Below are 25,605 nucleotides of genomic sequence, written 5' to 3'. Positions count from 1 at the left end.
ATATTTATGTTTTTTGGGAAAATAAATCATTATAAATTTTGGGAAAAATAATCTCTATTAATTTGTATTTAGTTGGTTATATTTGTTCTAAAGAGAAATTAAAATTTCTATGAAATTTTCAGTTTGTAAATATTTTCACTTGTATGTACTGAATACATATCAGTGCCTTTTTTAGCAAATGGGGTGTCATACTTTGCGTTGAGGTTTGAAATGTCATTTCAATATATTTCTGAAGAAATCTCACAGCAGATTGGACGGTAGTTGAAATCATGCTGAATAGTTATACAATTTTGACATCCCAAACTGGGTGATTTACTTTTAACTCGCCGAATGAATTCAGCTTCTAAACAAACCCAATTACTTCATTTGGTGAGTGATCTTTCAGGTTAATGGTAAGAAGGAGACTCGGCCATCTTCTGGAGAATCCATGGTGTGTCTGTGTGTGTATGTGTTATTCATTGTTTCCCCAGTTTATTTCATTGTGCTGAAAGTCTTAATCTAATAATTTGGTAACAGTTTTCAATTTACAACAATTTGGAACCAACACTTCTTCAGTAACTTTTTGTGAATACTCTATAAGAGAATAATTTTTTAATAGCAAACCAACCCATAAGCAACATATTACAATAAATATTTCAACTGTTTCAGCCTCCACCCTTTCAAGTTCTGTCAAGCAATGCCTCCACTGAAAATCTAGAGACAGCAGATAACTGGGTAGTCACAAAACCAAAGAAGAAGAGTAAGAAGAGGCGCAACAGTGTTAGTAGTGGTCGCAGGCAAAATTCTTCTTTTGAGTCCAACACCAAACATTCTAATCGTGCCCCGTCTCCTGATCTACGAGGAAAGTCTGCTTGTTCGGCTCCACACAGTGAAAAATCTAACGATTCATCTGATGCAGAATCAGTACATTCTTTGCCTATTGACGGGTTGAACGTACCAATATCGTATGCAGATATTGCAAAGAATAGTGAAAAACTAAAGGACAAAAAAGTGACTCCTGAAAAACCAGAGAAAGTTTCAAATAAGGAAAAGTCTCCTAAACTTGAAACAGAATTAAAACCAGTAGTGATACAACAGACCACGAAGAAAGTGTGTGCTGAGAAACTTCTAGTCCTAAATTCGGTGATAAATGATGTTAAAAATGTCCCACCTCTCTTTGTGAATAATTTGAAAACACCCCCTGATGTACACAACATGAAAAATTTTCCTAGCATACAATCAGATACTCATAGAAGCTTTCTGCCTGATGTTGATGACAGCAAAAATTGCTCGGTCATACCGCCAGATACTCCCAATCTTAAAAGCCCTCCTGCAATTCAAGATTCAAAAATATCACCTTCAATGCCTGCAGAAGATAACAGTTCAGTCAAATCTTGTCCCACAAGCCCACCCGACTTTCAAAATACAAAGTCTTTTCCCTCTATACCAACAGACTTCAGTAATTCTAAAAGTTATTCTTCTGTGCCACCAGATGTTAACAATTTTCGAAGTTTTCCTGTTATCTCAAATAATGTCAAAAACATTTCGGTGGAAAAGACGAACTTTAAAAATATGTCTGTTAGTGGTAAGATTAAAAATAGTTCGCCAAGTGATAAAAACATTGTAAAAAGTGTTAAAATTAACAATAATGTGAAAGTTGGTGATTTGAACTCTACATGTATCGTCAACAATGATATCCAGAATGATTTGACAGTGAGTATTTTTCATTTTAATTTAGATGATGTTGACTCAGGTGACCTTGAACACATCAGCTGTATGAAACTATTATCTATTCAAGAGAATAATGAGTATGTATGGATAGTCAAGTTGTATAATACTAGATGATAATCCTTCAAATAATTTTCTCAGAAATCAATTCACAAAATCACTTGCAATTTTTGCTGTACAGTGGTCTTCATGCAGGACTAAATGCGAGTAGCGTGTTTATATAAGGTGAAATATATGAACTGAATTATCTTAAAATCCCTAGAACTTTGGAAATGTGTCAATATAAAACTTCAATGTGAGATTTCCACTTGAAAGTTTCCAAAGTGGAAATCTGACATCAAAGTATGTTTTTTTGATATGTTATAATGAAAATCATCAAGAATTGGTCAGATCTATCATATCTTTGGAAATATTTTCAAAATTTCAGTTTCTTAGTAAATATTACTGGTTCACTTGTAATATTTTTTTTTACATTTTTTCAAAATATTGTGGATTTTGAGGTGACTGTTCAGAAAAATGAAGTGAGAACGTTCAAGGAGGCCTTGAAAATAATCACTTCGACTAAGGCCTATTAGCCCATATTTTGTTCTATTCAAATGTGAGTCTGGTCGTGAAAGCCTATGTTCTTATTCAATCTGAGGTATGTTTTTGATAATTGTCATTTGACTGAAGATGTTCAACTTCCAGTTGAAATATTAATTCAAAAATCAAATCTTTCCTTTTGAAACGATGACATCGAATACTTTTATACGAAACCTCTTGTAGCGTCTAATCCTCCCTTCATGAAATACAAATGCATGCAGATTAACAAGTAGTCCTTACAATTAAACGTGCATTGCTGGAATGAATATAATAGACCTGACCGATACTTGATGAAAATCCATTATAATGTATTCATAAAACACACTTTGATGTGAGATTTCTATTGAAAGTTTAGAAAACTGTGACAAGTATTTCGCTATACAATAGCATCTTCAGACGTCATTATACTGTATGAACAAATTCTGTGTCGTGCTTTTATAATAATTTGAATCATTACTACCTGACAAATTTCTATATGATGAATTCATCACCTTTACATCTATTGATTTCTAAATGTTCCAAAAGGTTGAGTTTTGAACCTTTCTTTCCATTCTGGAATGAAATTAGCACATATCTTGAATTTTCACATATAGTCAGTGGGCATACTTGAAGACTGGCTATAAATCAAATTATCTAAGAACAATTCGTTCAGGCCAGTCTCAACTCCCTACACAGTAGGTTAATGGACTAACACATATCAGAAAACAACTACTCCCCTGGCTAATACCACGAAGGGCGTTGAATTATATCCGACAGGTGTCGGTGCAGGATTCTTCACAGAAGTTATTCCTGCATATGCTGTTGGTGATACAACTGCCGCAATAGATTTTCAATTATTAGAACACACTTGCAGACCGGTTTCGGGCTGTTTGGCCACTTGTCAGTGCAAGGTAGTGTATATCATCAACATAAAGACGATGATTTCCGATAATTGAAAATCGAAATCCGTCAGAGTATCATTCCTCTAACTAAGCTGAAGCATACAACAAATAACAGGTTTGTCGTCGCCCCATCTGCCTATGAACGAGGTAACCAACTGCATATCCGAAATTTGCCCAATTCCTCGTATAAGGAAAGAAAACTTTCACATATAGTCAGTGGGCATACTTGAAGACTGGCTATAAATCAAATTATCTAAGAACAATTCGTTCAGGCCAGTCTCAACTCCTTACACAGTAGGTTAATGGACTGACACCTATCAGAAAACAACTACTCCCCTGGCTAATACCACGAAGGGCGTTGGATTATATCCGACAGGTGTCAGTGCAGGATTCTTCACAGAAGTTATTCCTGCATATGCTGTCGGCAATACAACTGCCGCAATAATTGAAAATCTATGTCAATTTTTCAACCACCAGGAAATGTTCCAGTGGTTAACAATAAATTTATCAAGTTCAAAAACCGATTTCCCAGTATTTCAAATGTTAATTATATTCAGATTAATTCCATTATCATCTGTATTATTTTTCTTGTGGGAAAAAATTATCTTTTTTAATTCGCACATATTCAATATTTCAAATTGCCCAAGTATCTCATTTGTTGGTATAATATAACTGAGAACATGATTATAATCATTCATTGGTACTATACTGTCGGTAAGGTCTTTCGAACTTTCAACGAAAACGAATTAAAATATCCTGCTACTTTTGCTTCATTTGTTATGAGAACACTATCAAATTTTATACCTTTGGACTCTTATTTTCTAATTCCCTCTACTAAACCTTTCAGTGTTTTCCACATGGCCCTACTGTTTCCTATATTTTCATCGATCTTTGATTCATAATACTTCTTAGTTCCAATTCGTATCTTTTTGGTAACGAAATTAGGACTTACTTTAGGTTCGTTCCAACCAGCGTCAGAAGCAGTTTCTGACAGTCAGGATTCTACACAGTAATGTGATTGTGTTCCAACGTGAGTTTCCAACCATTAGTAAACTATAAGTGAACCTAAAATATGAACATCTTTAATTACACAAATTAATTATTGTGATGACCTACTTACCTCCTAGTTCCATGTTGATTAGTAAATAGAATAGAGATATAAAATACTGCAACCTTCTTTTACTCTCCAGAAATACACTTGATTAGATTTACTTTTAAAGGATATGTTGAAATTCCATGCCAAACTTCAGTTGAACTATCAACTGTTCCAATCAGAAATTTCAAATTAATCAGAAACCAATATTTAACAGACATGCGCATTGACAACGATTTACAAACTGTTGGAAATCTGTTGGTGACTCAAGGTTGGAATGAACCTATTATATTTATTTCAGTCACATTGTAGTTTGGTCTCCTTTGCTTTTTTTATGGAGAATTTTGCGTTTTTTTAGATCTGCCATGATTTCATCTGTAAACCACACTTTTAATTTGAAATTATTGAAGTTATGCTTCCTTTTGAATGCTTTATATATGTCCAAGCATCTAATAATATATTGGATGTTTCATTAATCATTATTTCATAATGTATTCATTAGGGAGAGTTGGGATTAAATTTATATTCTCTCCTTACACTAGTGGAAGTTGATTTAGTATGAAAGACATTACCTAAGGGTAATAAAATATTAGAATGATCTGAAACACTTTGAAGATGAGATACTTCAAATTTGAACAACTTATTTGTTATGAAATAATCGATGGATGCAGATGAACCCTTGGTGATTCTGGTATAATTGTCCACTAATTGATACAGTCCCATGAATTTAATTAGTTTTTTGATTCTTCGGGTGTAAGTGTTTTCTCTGTGCCCTTAAGATTTAGATTGAAATCACCCACTGTCATAATATCACAATCACAACTTACTATTTCTTCTAGTTTTTCTTCCAAGAATGCTAAAAAATCGGCATGTGATGCTCCAGGAGAAAGGTACACCACACACATTATGTATACTGTATTATTTACAACAATCCTGATACATTCATGAAAATAACATCTTTTAAAATTAGTTCAAATTTCAACCCTCTTTTGATATATATGGCAACTCCACCCGTATGTCTACTGGATGAATTACAAAGTACTAGCTCATATCCATTTATGTTAATTTTATGAAGAGCAATATCATCAGTAATATGAGTTTCTGATAAGCATACTAACAAAGGTTCATGCAATGAGATACCGTGCAACAATAAAAATATAAAAATTATCACTTTGAATATAATCATTAAACTGATGATTTATCTGAAATTTGTGAAATGATGAATGATAATTTTTTTGCCAGTGGAAAAAAATTATCTTCTGCCATTCCAATTATTTCAAGGTGACATAAAAACATTCAAGTGTCTCATCTATGTTTTTTGGGCTATTAAGTTTACCTGGAATTGAAGAAATAATAGGATATTTGAATCCAAGAAAAGCTTCTGGATATGATGCTATTAGTATAAATATTTTTAAAGCAGTCAACACTGAAATGTCACCAATATTTTTCTTTATTTTTTCGAAATCTTTCCAAAATGGTATAATACATAAATAACAATATGAAAATTGCCTTTTATAAAAATGCCAAAAAAAACTGGTCCTTATAACTACCACCCAATCTCGGTATTATCCGTTTTTTCCAAAATTTCTGAACAATTGATGCATAAAAGATTAACCAAACATCTAGAAAACAATCTTTTATGTAGTGATCAGTATGGTTTTCATAGGTCTACAGATACAGAGGCAGAAACAAGGGTTGTCATTTTAAAAATTTGAACTGAAATTGACAACAATAAAAAATGTTGCCTCTTTGGATTTGTGTAAAGCATTTGATACTGTACATCATGATATATTGATCTCAGAACTGAACAATTTTGGCATTAGAAGGAATATCCTTAATTGGTTTGTAAATTATATAAGTGATAGACAACGATATGACAATAAAGACAATAAAAAAATACATAAGTACTCAGGTAAGTAATATAGTCTTCAAAAACTTATTTTTTTTGCCTTGCTGAACTCCTAGGTAGCGAATTATCGTTTGATGTACTTTCAAAGATTTCTTCTGGAATATATTCACAATCGCTACTGGAACAAACTGACTTGGTACTTGTACTCTCATCTGTCAGGTCTGTCTCTTCGACTTGTTCTTCACCTGGGTCCCCCACTGAAATTGGATATGTCATCAATTCATTTGAGGAATTTTTCTGAGACTTCTTTACAATGATGTCTCTACTGATACTATTTTTTGTGTGATGGGATCGTATAATCTGTAACCCTTCACGCTGTCTCCATAACTAACCAGATACACCCATAATTTTTATTCCACTTCCCTTCTTCCTTTGATATTGTGAGTCATCACCTCAACTCCAAAAAATACACAAATTATTTAAACTTGTTTTTTAATGATCCATTTTTTATGGGATTTTTCCTCCCAGACCTGCAACTATTGTCCTGTTTTTAAGGTAATTTGCTGAATTGATGCTTTCAGCTTGTAGTTTTTTGTCTTATTCTGCATCGATTAGTACGTATCGATTTTTTTCCACTAATATCCAATTCATGCGTTCAAACATTTCATTCTGCTGAGGAGTATATGGAGTAACAACACAACTCCCCACCACTATCAGTATGAAAAGTTTTTCTAACTTTCTGGTTCTCAACTAAACTTTAAAGTGTTCATATACTTCATATTTCATTTTGGGGAAGTAGACAAAGCTCATCCTGCTGTAATCATCTTCCAGCAGTAAAGAATATCTCAAACCACCAATAGATGGAGATTCCATGGGTCCACACAAATCACCATGTTTTATTTCTGAGAAATATTATCTTTATGTTCAAAAGGCAGTCTTCTTTGTTTACCTTCACAGCATATCTTTGAAATCCATGCCTTTCACACAATTTCTCATTGCTTTCAAATCCCTGTAGTTAACACGACCTAGGCGTCGATACAATAGAGCTGAAGTAGTTGAAGCAGATTCCGAGGACGGAAGAGTTTATTTCGCCTTGTTTTCTGATAATTCAACTTGAGAGTTTAGTTATTGTTATAAGTTCATTTTGGGCATTGAAAATCTCGCAACATGCACTGTTTGAAGAGGATTTGGTTCCCATTTTTGATGAACTGACTCACATAGAACAAATTTGTAATCAAGTTGGAAACATACTGGGCCTTGTTTATTAAAATATTCACTATTTTCTTATTTATTCAAATCAATATAATTTTACATTTCCAATTTCTTCGACTGGCAGTGACTCCCCATTAGTAAATAAGATGTATTTTGACATACTCTCTTTGAAATCACTGATATTTGATACTTTACTGGTGCCGCCATCTCGTGAAGACTGTTTCAACTTTTTTGCTGAAAATGTCGAACTATTAGTGACATCTATCTGCATCAACTTTGTTTTAAATGTTTCTGTAGTTATGTCTATTCCCGCACTTTCAATCGCCAGTGCCATTGGGGAAAACTGGTCAGACAAGCCGGTTAATAACAATGAACCACCCACTCATCACTGAGTGTAAATCCTGTTCTTCGAAGTTTCTGGGATATGTCCATCACTGGTTCACATAGGTTTCCATCAGTTCGCAAGAGTCCAAACGTAAAGAAATTGGATTTCTCATTAAACCAATTTTAAGCAAAAGGTCTATGTCAACGTATGTATCTCAAACTTCTTTGGCATTCTTTTATCTGTATATAACGAATAATTTTGAGCACTAATTTCACTTAGCTTTATTAGCCACTATCGCATTGAAAAAAACACATTATAATGTGAAATTTCCAATTGAAAACTGTGTTTTTTGAATACTTTATAATGGATTTTCATCAAGTATCAGTCAATTCTTCTATATATTTTTTTAGCCATTAAGGTTACATCTGTCTCACCATCGTCTACTCACTTCGACAGGCCTTCAAGAACTAGAATGTTTTCTATTGAGAAAGACCATTCATTGAAATGTTCACGTCCTACTAACTAGGGCACTTTGATCAAGTAGTTCACAGCTATTATTTATAACTATTGTGGTCAATGGCTGAATAACACAATTTTACTTCAATTACACTGGGGTACTGGAATCATGACCTATTGAAAATTGTAGTTTGTAAAACAAAATAAATCAATCAGTACAAAGAACACTTTACATACAAGAACATATACAAACTGATTTTGTAAAAAGAATGTTTCTTGTATCTCTTACTCTGTACAAGTGCTAATAACATTTAGAAATACGTTGATAACATTTATGATTGTATTGATGTTTTCAAACTCGGTGAGTCTTTTATGCAAAAATGGGCCCCAAAAATTCTTTATTTTACCCCTCTGCTTGAATACCATGCCCAATATGACTTAGTGCATTTTCTTTGAAGTTTCATAGTGCTAATATTCCTTGCGGCGTTTTTCAAACTAATTTCTTAAAAGTATATTCACATACTATTTACAAATTGTTGAATTGATTACCTGAGATAAAAATTTTAGTCATTTTTCATTGGATGGAATCTGTGTCACTTCATTTTGGTCAATGGGAAATAGACCACTCTCCCAATTTCAAAATACTTCAGAGACTTTGTTGAAGTTTTGATTCATTTTTAATTGTTCTATTTAAAAAACAACATTTTTATACTTGAAAAATGTTCTCATATACTCGTATTTTGAATATTGAGTTTTTATATATTAGTTATATTTCTAGAGATAATAAACATATACATTAATGTTAGTTCCTATGAAATCACATTGATATTGTACTTGTGGATGAAGTGAACAAGTTTATCATTATGGAAAAAGGAATTGAGTAATGTATCAAACAAAAAAAAAACTCTTATCAATTGTTATCAACACTCCGATGGACGACCTCAGACAGACTAACATCGATACAAGAGGGTGGTCTATTAGGACAACCTCAAATATTACAAATTTTCATCCTGCAGCAACTGCATTGACGTGAATTGACAGTACCGGACTCAGGACCGGTGTTGAACACATTCTCTACAACTCAATATTATGTGACTCATACAGAGCCAAGCTTTACAAAATTTACAAAAATAACGAGTTTTTTCTTTTTGCAATACTTGCAGTGCCCTCTTTGTTGGGTGGAGGGAAGTTTTTTCTTTAGTGCCGATTCCAATATGTTTAGCTATTATTGCATTTCGAATGTAGGAATGTAAACCTGACATAGTAGCTCTGGACTGCATATGGTCTTTTATTATCTCCAAGCCCAAATTCTTGATAAATAATCTTCTCTGTTTACTATGATTCTGATTCGGGTCGTTGTGCCTGGTAATTATAAATGCATTTATGCTAGCAATGTTCAAAATACCATAAAACACAACTAAAGGCATCGTTTCGTATTCCTTGCAACGTTATAACTGGAGCTCATTTTATTCACAATATCGACTCTACATTTAGTATTATTATAAAATAAAATAACTTCTGGTTTACCAGTTATTGGATCGACTGTACCACTATTGTGGAATGAAGATATCATCAGCACATTCTTTCTCTTTCTGGGCACATAAGGAAATGCCATCATATGAACACCAAACCCAAAAATAAAGGAACCTACAGGACGATATTTAGTATGTGATAAAATTTGCGGCAGTTCTCTTTTATTGCTTTTTATTGTACCCACGATGGTGAGTCTATATTTTGTCTTCAAATTTGGATGAGATCGCAACTGACAAACCAGCAATTCATAGTAATATTTCTCCCAAATCAAAACAAATCTTGACAGATCCCTAGTGTGAATGCTGAGGTACTGTTATCTACTTGATATGTCCCAGCAGGCTGCACACCAGCATATATTTCTAAATTATGTGTATAAAATGTTCTGGCATCAACCGTTGCGAAAACTTTGATGTCATATTTCTTTGGTTTATTGGGAATGTAAACGCGAAAATTGCGCCTACCGCGGAAGGCAAAAAGCATTTCGTCCAATGTCACATATTCTCCAAGGCTATAACAGCTTTAAGAATTATTTATGAACATTTCAAGCATCAGTCTTACGGGACCTAACTTATCAAGTTCAGATCTTGCAATTGTATCTTTATCGTCAAAACGAATCTCTGAGCAAAAATATAAAATGTCTTTGAGACATAGCTGCAACAAATATTTCAAATCCCATATCGTCTTGCATCCAAAATTCTTCTAAAATTTTTTTTGACACATGATCTAACCCAGCCAAGTAGGGTAAACCAATAAATGCTCTGAGTTCTGCTACAGATGTTGGCTTTGCATCATTTGGATCTTTATAATTAGGAGAAACTCTTGTAATATACATGTTTGTATAATGCAGTACAAGTTCAATAATATTACTAAATAAACGGTCCCAAGCAGCAATGGAAGTTTAAGCTTCTTTTGCCTCACGAATGGTACCTGGCAAATGTGAAACAATATTTTCACTCCTGGTCCGGACATTTGTAGGGGGATCAAATTCCAAATCTCCGAATCTGTCTCATGATCGATCACCTCATCCTCTCCTTCAGCAATGGAATCATCAGTCATAAATTGTACCCTCATCAGAAGATACAATTTTGTACAAATTTTGTAAACGTGCTATTTCCCTTTCGTAAGGATCCATTATGCTAAAAAAAAATATGTAATAAACACTAAAGAATAAGATTTAATTGGAAGTAGAAACCTGAAAAAACTGAACAAACTGAACAGAAACAGCCATGAAAAGATTTCATAAAATATTGCTCAAAGTAACAACACTTCGAAACCAAAATAAAACTAGTAAAATAAATCACTGCGTCTGCTAACAATAATTCTTATAAAATAACAACGCAAACTTTTTCCGTTCGCCAAAATATGAAATCCAAACATGCAAAAAAAGATATTATGATAAGATAAAGTATACATTGTACCTTTTTAACTACTTGACAGGTACATAAGATAGCAGATCTTGATAAAATGTATTTCAAACATACCAAGGTTTATTGTATTTTGCCGAAACTAATAGACCGCCGTCGTGTATCGGAGTGTTAACAAAAAAAGATAAAAAAAGGCATTCGATACTTGAGCAATAAAAATAAATGAATCTGGAAGAAGAGAAAATTTACAATAAAAAAGCCCTCCAACATTATTTATAATTTCAGTTGAACGCCAAAAATAAGGCACATTATGACATGGACATATTGCCATTGAAGACAATAAATTATATGATTTTTTTTAATGATGAATATCCATTTAAAAATTTGATTAAACTACCAAATGAAGTCCTATTGAAAAAAGAAATATTCTTCAGACCTCCATTTTTACAAATAGCGTCATGAAAATTAAATTATCAATACCCTTGAAAATGTTTGTTTTTTAGAACCATTCTCATATGATACTTGGAAATATCTTATCATAAACATTTATGTGAAAAATTGCACATTATACTCATTTGAAATAAAAAATCATTTAAATATCTAAAAAATGACAAAATTTTGATCTTTAATACTACATTATTAACCATTTTTGCAACCCCAACAACGGCAGTAATTGACACTAGGTACAATTTTTCCATATAATTTTTCAATAAATTACACAAGGGAAAAAATTCAATTGTTTTTTTGTTGCCTGGAATTTCAAGACTGTTGTTTACTAATTCGAGGTTGCTGATTTCAAATTTACCCTCTCATTTTTCACAATATCTCTAGTTTCTGAGATACAGCTATTCACCATATTTGTGTACTAGTTACCTTGTAAAAACCATCCCAACTATTTCTGTAATATCTGTGGTGAATATACATTAAAAAATGTAGACTATGTCGGTGTTTGTAAAAAGCGCGAATCTAAATAACTTTGGATTTACTATGGACACCCGTGACAAGTACTGGGTGCCTAATATGTTATGCAAAACATGCGTGGAGTCTTTGAGATTATGGGCAAATGAGAAAACAGTAATATTATTTTTTTGATTTTTTGAGAAAGAAAGTTTTTGGCTTTCTACTACTCCATCTTGGAAAAAAAAAGGTGAGGGAATCTTCCAAAGAAAGGAAGGAAGTAATCAATTTGATAATAAGTAACTCTATACATGAATGTGTAAATCATGCAAAGAAGTAACTTTCAGACACAAACTGAAAGAAAGTCTTCCTGAAACAGCTACTTTCATATAAACATTGAATTACACGAAAGAAAAAAGTCTTTCGAAACAAATACTTCTATATGAACACTGAATTATACAGAAGATACTTTTCTCTACTCAGTTTGTATTTCAAACATTCGTTGTGGAATAAAAATCAGATATCAATCACATGAGTTCTACTTTGAATGAATGGTAATAAATTGCACTTACATGGAACACTGTCACCCTCACTGGTATACACCGATGTTTCGCCTTAAGACACTTGCCCCAAGGTTCTTCAGTACCAAATTGGATAACATTATAGAAAATACATCGTAATTTATTAAAATTTTCAAAATTGATATTTAATATAATGAAAAATATTTCATGTGGGATACTGTCCTCAGCAGCAATATATCCATATATTGTTTTACATGTTCATTTTGTCTAGTTGAAGAAGCTTCCACTACATTAAGAATTTGAGAATATTTATCCAACCTAGTATAAAATAAATCAAGGGAAAATACTCGTGTTTTGCTACAAACCTAAAAGGATTTCATGATTTCATTTATATTCACTAGTGTATCATTACCTATAATATATCCTTTTTTTTTAAATGAATGCTTATAGGGATGCTACAGCTGTTTCAAGTTGAATACAACTAATCTATTTATAACTTTCCAAATAAAAGCTGATAGATTAGCCATAGTAAATAAATTGAATAACATTATGATGCCATCAATAATGAATTTTCCTTGTCTGTACTCATCTGTTATCACAAATTCCAACAAAGGAAGCTTTATCTTTATGAAACTATTAGTGAACATATTCTGTCTGACATCATACTGTTTGTTTTGAAGTAGTTGTAATAGCTATTAATAGTCTAGTACTTACACAACCAACAGCTAAAATATAGGTAGACACAGCTGAAAAACGTGCAGTTCTGAGTTTGATATCTAATCAGATATTTTCGCCATTTTATTGCAATAAATTACAATATTTGAAGTGAGTTATTCAATATTATGTCTGGTATAAGGAAGTAATGTAGAGGAGCAACAGGGTGAGTTATTTTGTAGTTTTGTTTACAGACAGATGCCCAGAGGAAGGGATTTTGAAGTTTTAGTTAAATTGTTGAACAGAAGCCCAAAAATGAAATATTTTAATTTTTTGTTCCTAACTCTTTGGGTGTGTACTATTTAGAATTGTGTTTTAGGGAAATTTAGGTATTTGATGAACTGAAAATGGGTCCTTCATTGCAAATATACAGGTTGTCACTGTCATGTACATTTTTAAAGGGTTGTTAGACTAGCTATTAAGGTATTTGCAAATTTAATTATCATATTAATCAATATGAAGTTCTGATACTAGATAAGTTGGAAACCCTGAAAAGTTATAAATGACCTATCAAATTATATAAATAAACTTGTTGAACAATAAGGCACAGATTCAATGTTTATTGCAGATTTGAAGTGTATCCAGTTATGATACTTTCACAACAATCTAATCATTATATCTTTATTGTTTAACCTTGTGTTATCTCTAGGTAAATTATCTAACAACTAAGATAGTGAATAATATTTTGCTGATTCACTTTCAGTTTTGAAGCTGTTGATAGAAAATGTGTTCCAAAAACTTGGAAGATCTGCAATGAAAGGCGTTATTCATAATGTGTCACTACAGTACATTATGAATAGAATGGCGTTAAATTATACAGAATTTACGTTTATCTCACAGACACTGCTGAAGAGCTTGGAATAAAGCAATTTTTCAGATTGTAATGGTCCTTAGAACCAGTAGCTATATTTAAAAAATATAATAGCATGCTAATTTCGATGAAAAATTTAATTTCAAGTAGATATTTAAAAAAAAATCTTTGCCAATTACTAGAAAAATGTTCCAATCATATTTTTTATTATTTCTTATTGTCTATAATTATTATGTTCAGAACTGTATTTTTGAATACAATAAAAAATGAACAATTTATAATTAATCTTACTATACAATATATTTACCTTACATATTTCTACACTTTCTAATGATTCATTTAAGAACAGCCTTGTGTCTAAGTGAATAGAGGTTTTTTTGACAATATTGCTTATTAAAGCTGAATGAGATCCTTAGAAAACTACTATTTATAGTTGGCTGTGAACATGTAACATTTACACAAGTAATTCATTGAATATACACAGACAAATAATAGTCTTGAGCTGAAAGTGCACTATTGCAATAATCGTTGAAAATATAAAATATAAGGAGTATACAAAAAGTCTACACAGCTGTTTGGATGTTGTACTGGTATTCAAGTTGTATTATTCATTTAATGAATAAAATAGTGATGAAGCAAAACATTTTTCAAGTCGATTTTAATTTTTCATCAACTTTTTGCTGATTTCATGGATTCAGAAAGTGATTATAAAAGTAGCCTCCAGCATATTTTGTGAACCATATTCCATTGAATTGATGATTTTTGTATCTAGTATTGTACTCATGAGGGTTACCATTTTTATATAAATGTATATTCATTTCTTTATTGTCGAGAATAATAACTTGTATAGATGATAAACATATGGGAATGTTAGAATATTATTCTGTTTGAAAGTATTTCTACAAGACATATTGTAGTTCATGCCAAAAATAATCCTTACGAATACTTTTTGTAAAATGAACAAATGTGCATAATATATATTAATCAGTCTAGCCATATAATGAAGAATTTGTGCTCTCTTATGTTATGATTTCAGATTGAAATAAGTTGAATATTATATTATTTAATATATTATTTTCGAGGACTACTGAATTGAATAAGAAGTATTTTATTCATTTTATTAATAACATGAATATTAACAAACTTTGACTACAGATTCAGTTTCACTCATTAAGTCCAGTATATTGTAAGAAGTTACAATAATTGTTGGGTATCACGATAGGAACATTATTTTCCTTTAAGAGTTTTTTATTGGCCTCAACTTTTTGTATTCTGCCTGTAATGTAGAAAAAACTATAGATTGTGTAAGATTACCATCATCATTAATGAGATTAGTGATATCATTCATTTTAAAATACCTTTTTCAGATAATTCATTCAAACGAGAAAGAATCTATTCAGTTCAATGCCCAGATGCTACCTCCGAATATTCCCGATGTTCAGACTATTGAGAAGATGCATTTTTTCAACCGACCACCACCTACTCAGCCTCAACAGAACCTGCCGATAATTAGTCATACTCAATTGTCTCCGCCTGGTTCCCAGGAGACATTTGTTACCTCAGCATTGACACCTCAAAATGAAACTAACAGTATACATTCAAATAGTATCATCTGTGATAATAGTGAAAGAACAATTAGTGAAGGTGATGAGAGTCCACCCCCTGTCGTTATTCTGAGTGGTATCGGAAACAAGGAGGTGACTGGTTTAGTGTTTGGTTTCGATGTAAACGAACAGTTGTTAAATGAAGACATTTGTGAGGATTTCATATCCAGATACGTGGCGCCTGAGATATTCAGCCACTCATCTTATAATCATGAGAAGATTGTCAACTACATAGGTTCAGGTGAGTTGTCTGTAGTTTATAAAGTGACTAAAATTTTTGAATGTACATCTCAATTGGAGCAGCACCCTAATTTTTTCTTTTTTTTTTAATGTGCAGTACATTAGTCAAAGACAAATTGTATGATGGAAATTAGAAACCCAAAAGTAAACAGAAAAATTTGATTATAGGAACATTTTCAGATACCTAATATGAATTGTAACCTTATAAAAAATAAGATGATTTATCAATGAATCAAATCAAATTAGATATTAGTTATGAAAATGAAAAATAAATATTAAAAAACCGCCACAAAAATAAAAAAATATAAAGATGAGTTTCAGAACCTGTGAAAACGAAACAGAAATAGAAGTGTGTTGTAATTTAATAAGTATCTAATATTATTTTTCAGGGATGTTTATGTTCATTTCCTTTATTTTACTTGTCTTTCAATGGTTACACCATTTATAAATTTCACACAATTCAGGTGTTATTTTATATAATTTGAAGATACGTTTATTTTCATTTCCATAATAAAAAATAATCCAATTATTTTTCATCAGAAGTTTTTTCAAAATTTTTGAAGATTTTACTTCTGAGGTAGATTATTTCATAAACATATATATATATATATATATATATATATATATATATATATATATATATATATATATATATATATATGTTTAAGAGTTTAAGAGTTTATTGGATTTGTAAAACAGTATATTCATTTCAAGTATAGGGAATTTACTAACTAGATAAGTTTAAATTTAGATAGTTATCCATCATAAAATAATAATGAATATTTTTTCTATGACTATTGAAAAAATAATTTTACATTTATTTTCACAAAGAAGCTTCGAGAAATTGCCTGCTTAAAATATGTTCATACATTTTAAACATAATATCATTTAACTGACAATTTAATTTTGAAATACACTACACGTCGACAAAGTTCATTCTCACGAGTAATGATCACATTTTCTGCTCGTTGAATAATATATCATTATTGTGCACATGGTTTTGAAAAAGTAAATTTTATTTAGTACCACATAACATCCATAACTTTTCAAGGCATTTGACATAGAACTGTGTATCCTGTAAATTTGGTAAATTTTTAACAGGTTGAAGTAAAAAAAACATATACAGGGCTGCAAATTTAGTTTTCTGCATGGGAATTGCAAATGGTCAAAAATAGAAAGTTCATTAAATTGTGGTAAATTTGTCTATTTTAGAGTATTATTGAGAAAATCCAGTAAATCTTTTGGTTCTAGAAATATACAGGAAAAATTGAAATATTCCAAATTTTATATTTGGTTGTGCTTTTCATTTGCAGAAACATTGAAAATCTAGTTTGTATATTCTTCCATCGATGGGTAGAACTTGAAAAAACAAATATTTCCTGAACAATTCTGAAATATTTTTTTGGGAAAGAAAGTTTTTGGCTTTCTACTACTCCATCTGATACAAAAAAAAGGAAGAGAGAATCTTCCGAAGAAAGGAAGGAAGTAATCAATTTGAAACTCTATACATGAATGTGTAGATCATGCAAAGAAGTAACTTTCAGACACAAACTGAAAGAAAGTCCTCCTGAAACAGCTACTTTCATATAAATATTGAATTACACGAAAGAAAATAATTCTTGTTGAATTGAATTGAATTGAAATTACACGTTTGTCTAATTTCCACCAATGAAGCTTAGACAAAAGTGTTTTTATTCATTTCAATAAAGTCAAATTTATTATTTTATTGTTCCTTTAATACTTTTATAGTGGTTTATGAGGGGAAAGTCTCCTCAGAAAACACTCATGATTTATGGTTATGGGATTCATAATAACTTGAATTGTCAAATATCTCAATTGGATGAAGCTTTTTTTGCCCTAAATAAATTTTTGAATATTTTGAAATTCAGTGCGATGTGAAATTTTCTTATCAAATACTACACATGTTTAAATTATTTCTGGAAATTTCTTCTTCCTCACCAATATTTCATGAGCTCGAAAAAATGTATCAAAACAGTTCTCATAGAAACATTATCACTTCAGTTCGACCCGGGAAGTTAGTAGAAAATGTCTGGCATTCAGCACCTCATTATTCAACATTTTGATACGAAGAAACCTTCCAACCAATGAAATTGCTTAATTCAGTATTTTTATCAGTTTCGAATTTCCATCTGTGGATATCAAAATTTACATTTGATAGATTTTAAAATTAAAATAACTTTCGAGTAGTATTTTCAACAATATGTGTTAGGAATCACATGTTAAAAGGTAAGACCTCCTTAGTCCTTAGTTCGAACAAGTTTCGACTTCTGAGGGTTGTCGCTCTTAGGGGTGCGATAGCTGGTTAACGGAAAAAACATTTTAAACACTTTTTTTTTAAGAAATGAAAATTTGACTTTGATTATTTTCTACATTATGTCTCTTCAACTTCAGAAACATCTGAATATTTATCTGAAGGCCCATTCAAACATTTTTTTCATTGTGAATTCTTACTTGATTATAAAACAGTTTTGTGGTTCAAATAATATATTACTGAAAACAAAAATGAACACGATTTTCACTTCGACCTTGATCGTCTTGTATCTTTTTGTTTGAAGTCCCATTAAATTTATTTCACTGTGTATAGTTTTCAAAAAAGTATAAATAAATAATTGCTCACTAGAATAACAAACTATTCTAGTTTTCGAGAAAAACATATTAGACATTTTTTATCTATTAGAATCATTTGGAAAAGTTGTTTGGAATCGTCAGAATTCTCGTATCTCCAATACTATTCCTCATTCGTGAAATATAATTTGTTCATTTAATTTTTTATTCTACTAAGCTATGGCTTTGTAGGGTTTATCACGAATATTATCCAAATAAATGAAAAATCATAAAGAAGGAAAGAACGTGAATTATGTCTCATCAGCAAATTACATTCAATCGCACAAGTTGTTTGGAATCTTCTCAAATGATCATTCTCTCAAATTCAATCATAATCCTGTAATTTTTGAGTTTTTAATTGTAGACCTGTTAGCTGTCAGGTAACAGTTTTCTTCAATAGATATTCTTTTAATTGAACGGCCGGAGTCTGTGAAGGCCCTATGAACATAGACTTACACCATCGGAGTCATACTTAAAGAAAAGAGAATCCTGGCTGGTGAGCCGTGGTTGAATGGAACCTGGAGTACCAAACGTTTCATCTGCTACTGCGGCAGACAGCACCAGTGATATTTGTGTTGACTGCGAGGACGAAGGTTATATCTCCAAGTCTCAACAATGACCATCGCAGGCCGCGTAAAAATTTTTTGCTCCAAGCCAGAGGGTTGAAAATACGTTCTAAAACTGGTAATTTGGCTTGGGTAAGGCACGCCAACTTTAAACCGTTTAAAATATTATTTCGACGTTCATCTGTATATTATTATATTAGGGTGGGGCGGCTCTGTCTTCAATAACTGCTCTCATATAATTTTTTCAGATGGTTGGAAATTTTTCCTAAAACTGATTCTTTGGCTTGGGAAAGACATGTCAACTTTGGACCTTTAGTGAAGTAATATAATTTCAGCTTATTAGGTATCTGTTCAAAAATCTGTTTAAAATATGTTTTTCCGTTAATCAGCTGTCGCTCTCAGAAGTTGAGAAACTTGTGCAGAATCATCCCAGCTTCACCCAGTTAAATTCTCTCGAGAAAAATATCTGGTCGAGGCGGGAATCGAACCCACTGCCTTCCGATCGTGAGATGGACGCACTACCACCGCGGCCACAAAGAATTGAAAAAATTCAGTCACATTCGTTAATTATCAATTTGTTTCTACTTGAACAGGAATATTGCAAGTGCGATAATTGTTGAATAACAAATCTGAGAGTTTCCTTTCCTTTTGGAGCAATTTTTCCCGTTGGAAAAATGAAAAAAGTTTTATTTTTCAAATTTTTTTACTTAGGTTAAAAATTGAAATGCTTCATTATTCATTGATCATTAATCATTATGTGAGGGTAAACCGCTTCGTTACCTAACGCGTAACGGCGCCAGTTTGTTTTGCTTCAATTTCTCTCACGCATACATCAGCGAAAGACGACTCCTCCTGTCTCGTTGAACAGACGCTTAGTGTTCAGTGTGCGTTAGACATATACTGTTGACAGTATTAAAAGAATCTAACCAGCAAGAACGTAATATTCTTTTATTTGTGAAAATAAAAATGATGATACTAATTTTGTGTATGTACATTATTATTATCATTATTTAATCCTACAAAAGTAACAATTAGCTTATTGGCTTATTTAGATTTGTTCAAGTTATCACTTCTGTTGGGCGTTCCGAGACGCACATGTTTTTTTTTATTTGATTTTATTTTTCAATAATACCATCCATCCATCCCTCCAGAAGAGTACTTTGACCACGCCATTGAAGATGACTGCCGCAGTTGCAGTTGAAACGTTTGGAGATTGTAACCAAAGAAGACCACGGCAAAACCTTGAAACCAACCGGAACATACCTTCGATCCAGTTTTTATGATTGGAAGCTACATGAACATGATTTTTTTAAATTTTATTCAACACTTTTTTTTCTACACTTGTATTTAGTATTGAGGAACCATTCTTATCATAAGTTATTTTGCTCTTTGATGGCTAAAAAATATGGCTAAGTTCAAACATAAAAAACCAGATGAGTAAAGGAGAACAGAATTTTTAAAATTCGATAGAAAATTTGGATTTGTTTTTCTCAAGAAATACTGATTTTGTTACATTGTGTAGAAAGAGAAAAAATATAACCAATTTTTTTAGAGCAGGATAAATTACGATAAAGAAATGGTTCCTCAATATTTATTACAAGTGATTAAAAAAATGTAAAAAGTTATTCAACAAATCCATTTTCAAGTAATAAAAAAAACGATATACATCAAAGATTGTGTTTTAAAAAAAATTAAATTATCTTATAACAACGCATTTGTTTATAACAATTTTTAGCGGATAAAAACTTTTATGCACGACCGGGCGTAAAGTAGCACTTTAGCGCCCGCGGACTACTTTATCGCCAGGCGGGCGATAAAATCTTTGAGCAGGCGCTAAAGTGAATTTCAATCTCATATGGACAGTGTTTCGGCAAAGTCTCATTTGCCATTTTGTGGTGATGTCTGGAGTTTAGAACTAGTTCCCATCATACTTTGTCCGTAACAATAAGAGCCAAAAATTAATAATCACAATTTTCTGTTCTGAAAACTTTGTAGCAATATTTAATCACAATTTGGTGATTAGAGATCATTCGATGTATTAATAAATTTCTTTATTTTCAGCATGGGAAGCGATAGTCAACCAATCAAATGGTAAAGTACAGTACTACCAAGAGGAGTCTTAATCTTGGAAGGAAGAGTTATAGTGTACTTCAACATTTTAAATGATAATACTAGTCAAAGAAATGAAAACTGAAAAGTTTGTACAAATAAATGCTGTACCGGGAAAACTTAATAAATATCTAGTGTATTTATGATATGGGCATGCGAAAATATGGTGGATTATTTTTTATTGAAATGAATAGAATATAAAACATCGTGGAATAAATTTCGTCGTAAAGAAATGTTTTCTAGGAAATCTCGAATTTTCCGAAATGTGGACTCTTTATTTCGTGACCAACCAGCAATATTACGAAAAAGTTAACAGTTGCGGCTCCGAAATGTAAATATCATTTTGGAGCCATAGGAAACATGTTATTTATTATTTAACTCATTATGCAACATGTTATTTATTATTTAACTCGACTATATAGACATAGAGGTAATTAAATATCGTCAAAAATAACTATTTTTTTAATGTCAATATATAAAGAGTGTATTTATGCCTGAATGTGGTATGGAACAGAATATTTGTATTTTTCCTTTGAAAAGTTCAACAAACCAAAAAACATGTCCACATTTCAAATGTATGGGATCACTTACTGCTTTGTTCTTTGTGTATGATGCTCTCTAAACTAGATAATTGGATTTAAAAATGTATTTCATTTCTTCTAGAGAAAGTAAGTGTATATAGACCTTTGGCAAAATACAAACTTTCGTTTTCCATTCCTGGTCGAGTTTTTATGCATGATACTCAATAAAAATAACAGTTGAATGAATAATTTTTTTTGACGGTGATAATATTCCTTTATTTTCTGTTGAAATATTTTTCTTTGGAAAATCAAATAAAAATCATATAAATATGAAAATATGTAAAAAGTGTCTATAATAGGAAAAATATATGTATGTAACAATGCGTGCATGCTTTCTTCCGTATGAACATATATGCTGATGCTACTTCGAAACCATCTCTGATTATAATTTATAATGTTGCAAAATACTTACCTTCTTGAGAGGTGTTTTCATGTATACTGTAGATGGTTTTATTTTCTTTGGCTCCACCCAGTATGTTTCTGTAAATTTGTTAATAAATAGTTGTATGTGTAAATGATTGGTTTTGATATTAACTTCTGGAGTCAGTGATCAATATAATTTCCATTTGTATTACCGCTTTCATCACAAAAATATTGGTAGAAAGGTTGTGCCTGTTATTGGGAATAGGACCCATGAATTTGAACCTATTTCAATTTACCATTTCATTATTCTCGTCATATTCATAGGTACTGAAGGTGTTGAGGGCCACAGGGAATTTTTCATACTTGACAGTTAACCTGTCAATTGTCTGTTGTAATTGACAGTTCAATCCGTCGAATATGTATAATTGAAAATTCCAACTGTCGAATATGTATAATCAATAGTTTCAACTGAGCTGTCGATTAAAAAAAAAGCCTTTAACTCCTTCTTAGGAATTACATTAATGATATTGTAAATATAAAATAACAGTAACAATTAAAAGTATGTTGATTTTAATACTGAAAATTGTAAAAATGTTTTTATAAAATGAATAATTCATTCACACCTGTCAATTTTATTGGAATTGCTTTAAATATCTATACTTTTTCCATAGCCAATTGCTCTAATATTTGAAGCAGTTACAACAAAATTATACATGACGGACAAGTAGATACAAGATATAGTCATTGAAAGTTTTATTTTTGTAGCAACATTTTTCAAACTAGAAAGGTGAAGTACAAAATTGTAATTAGAACTGATTTTGATATATGTGAAATTTTCGGTAACAATATATGTTTTTGTGTATTACATTCCATAATTTGTAGAGAATCAAGTGCATTTTTTTTAAACATTAGAATTGTTGAAAGTTACTAATTTATTAGCAGAGATATTAACAGCAGAAACTGTTTGTAAAAATAAGTTTTTTAACTTTCAACTATTTTGTTTGCAGGCAAGTTCTGATATATTAGTAAAATCCAATTCACAAATTTTATTCAACTACCAGTTTGTTGAATTTGAAATTCATCTCAATTATGGCTTCAATCTGAACAGATCAATGGTTCTAAGTAAAACAGCCATCGCAATTATTTCTAGTATTTTTGTAGAATGTTTTTCTGGAAGTTCTTTGATAAACATATCATTTGTATTTTTTTTTTCACTTTTCATATTTTGAGAATATTTTTTTTGTTAAATGGCAATATCTCATTTCGAAGATTTCTTTCTAATGGAACAGAAACATACTGGGTTTATTTGAGTACTAAAAATAGATATCAATGTTAAAGCCTGCTCTTTAACTATGTTTATTTATTTAAAAACAATATTTAGGTGCATTTGATACTGTCACTGTTGTGCAATTTGATTCGGTCCTCAAATTGCATCAACTTGCGTAACGTCGCCTTCTTTATGTAAAATAGTTAACACCTAAGTCATATTTTAGTTGAATTACAATAATGGCTGAAACAGTTATTTTTGGAAATTTAGACGATCTAGATGGACCTATTACTAGATTTTATATATATACAAGTATTTTTTTGAAATTGTAAATTGTTGATAATGATACCATTGTTAATTCATTAAGTTCATGAAAATCAAGGCTCTTATTTCAATGCTTCTATATGTTTTAGAAGTTTCAAGAAAATTGAGAGGTATTCATTAGTAGTAAATATTAGGATGATAATTTTAAAATTTGGTGCAAGTTGTTGCACATTGCTTTTTTGTGATATACTTAAATATTTGAATAGTTGATCAGTGATTGTTTTTTTACATCAACTTCAAGCAAGTGAGATATTGTTGAACATTTTTAAACATGTACAGGGTAATGACCAACTCAATTTTCTTCAAAAATCCAACAAGTGCTTTTGGTCTCCAGCTTATAGCCTTGACAAAATTAATCTAAAACTCACAAGTATAATAGTTGTTGTTTTGTTGTATTCATTTCGGTTATTTTTTATTTTACAGTCTATTTTGTAAAAAGTGAATAATCTTGAGCTAGATGAATTATATGATTTAAAGTTCCTTTACAATGTAATGCCTCAAGAAAATTATTAATTTCTAGATATTTATTTTTGAATTAAACTTTTAATTACACCTTCATATTTTTTTCGACAATATTTTCAGTAAACTGTTTTAGTGTCAAGTTAACTTTTTTAAAAGCAGTTAAGTTGTTACATTTTTAAAGATTGTTTACACATAAAATACAATACTTGCTTTCTGAATATACAATTATTTATTCAAGTAGTACGTTTGATTTTCCTGTCGTTTTTCAGCAACATTTACCGCATATTCTCCAAGTATATAATATGCTGTCTCTTTGATATGCTTTTGTATGATTTTATTGATAGTTCGTCGACCAAGAAATAGTAAATTTTATAGAATTAAATAGAACACTGGTTAATCAAACTAATCAGCATCAAATATATTAGATTGACAGTCTGCCATGCCGTTAATCAGACACATCCACTTAAAACATGACTAATTTGTGATCAAGTAGTAAAGTGCTCGAATTCTCGATTGAAAGATAATCGCTGTTTAATTAAATCAGTGTTATAAGTAAACCAGTAAATTTATGAATGAAGCAAACAACAATTTTTAATAAACGGTCATTTAACTCAAATCTCCCAAAAAAAATAGTATCAGGAGATATGATTTTACTTGAACTGAACTAGTTCATGGCCTTTTTGTGAAGAATATCGTTGCTTTAAAACTAATTTTATATTTATGATGAACATTCATCCACATATTTGAACTCAAACAATAATCAAACCCACTTAATATAAATAATTTAGGAGCACTGATTACCTCTCACTGTTTTTTATTGCTTCTGATATATCCTGACCCCCAAAATATCATTATTGATTAAAAATATTTAATAGCCCTCGTTTAAAGAAGTTCAAGTTTGTTTTCACATTTTCCAATAATCTCTAAGCTAGCTACTTCAACTATATTAACCAATGAAGCTGTGACAGCTGGCATGTAGTTAACCTTATGAAGCTGATTATTTTTCATATTATTTTTATGCCGCCAACAGTGGCGTAACTACAGGGTGGCAAGTCGGCAAAATGACACGGGCCCCAAGCCGGAAGGGGCCTAGGTCAGAGGAGAATCCCAACCCGAATGCGGTTTATGTCCATTGCATTGCTCATAATTTGAATTTGGCATCAAATGATGCAGTAAAAGAGGTTATAGAAATACAAATATCATTCGAAACTGTGTAACAAATTTATAACTTTTTGGGCCATAGAATTAAACGATGGAATGTATTATCTAGTTTTATATCTGACAATAAAGAAGAGACCGGGGTATCATCAAATTCAGTAACATTAAAAACAATGAATCCATCTAGATGGGCAGGATGCTTTGATGCCATGTTTGCTTTAAATGTTCGGTTTGTTGATGTTCAAAAATTGTTTGCAAAAACTGTTTTATTAAATTCCAAATAATTTTTATTATGTTGTTGGGTTTCCATTCCATAATGAAGAAAAGAGAATTTCACTAGTTCGGACTTCCATTGTCTATT

At 31.2% G+C, this 25,605-nt stretch overlaps 1 protein-coding gene and 1 long non-coding RNA gene across 3 annotated transcripts in view; one reads left to right on the top strand and one right to left on the bottom strand.

Moving 5' to 3' along the window:
* LOC111512246 (uncharacterized) overlaps positions 1-24,323 on the top strand; it is a 134,023-nt gene extending 109,700 nt beyond the window's left edge. For both annotated transcript variants that reach the window (XM_074185598.1, XM_074185599.1), the window contains 3 exons: positions 649-1,692; positions 15,313-15,790; positions 21,042-24,323. In XM_074185598.1, the coding sequence (XP_074041699.1) occupies positions 649-1,692; positions 15,313-15,790; positions 21,042-21,103 (1,584 nt within the window). In that variant the 3' untranslated portion in view covers positions 21,104-24,323. The remainder of the gene's footprint in view (positions 1-648; positions 1,693-15,312; positions 15,791-21,041) is intronic.
* On the bottom strand, positions 1,217-22,223 carry LOC141486995 (uncharacterized). Its single transcript, XR_012468156.1, has 2 exons — positions 22,083-22,223; positions 1,217-10,774 (listed from the first exon to the last, which is right to left on the bottom strand). It is a non-coding gene; the product is annotated as an uncharacterized lncRNA (long non-coding RNA).
* Positions 24,324-25,605: the final 1,282 nt, after the last annotated feature.

Source organism: Leptinotarsa decemlineata, unplaced genomic scaffold (assembly GCF_025532065.1).
Source record: "Leptinotarsa decemlineata unplaced genomic scaffold, Ldec_3_MD MMD2_tig00078346_RagTag_RagTag, whole genome shotgun sequence".
Taxonomy (NCBI): Eukaryota; Metazoa; Arthropoda; class Insecta; order Coleoptera; family Chrysomelidae; genus Leptinotarsa; species Leptinotarsa decemlineata.
This window is presented reverse-complemented; position numbering and strand designations above follow the sequence as displayed.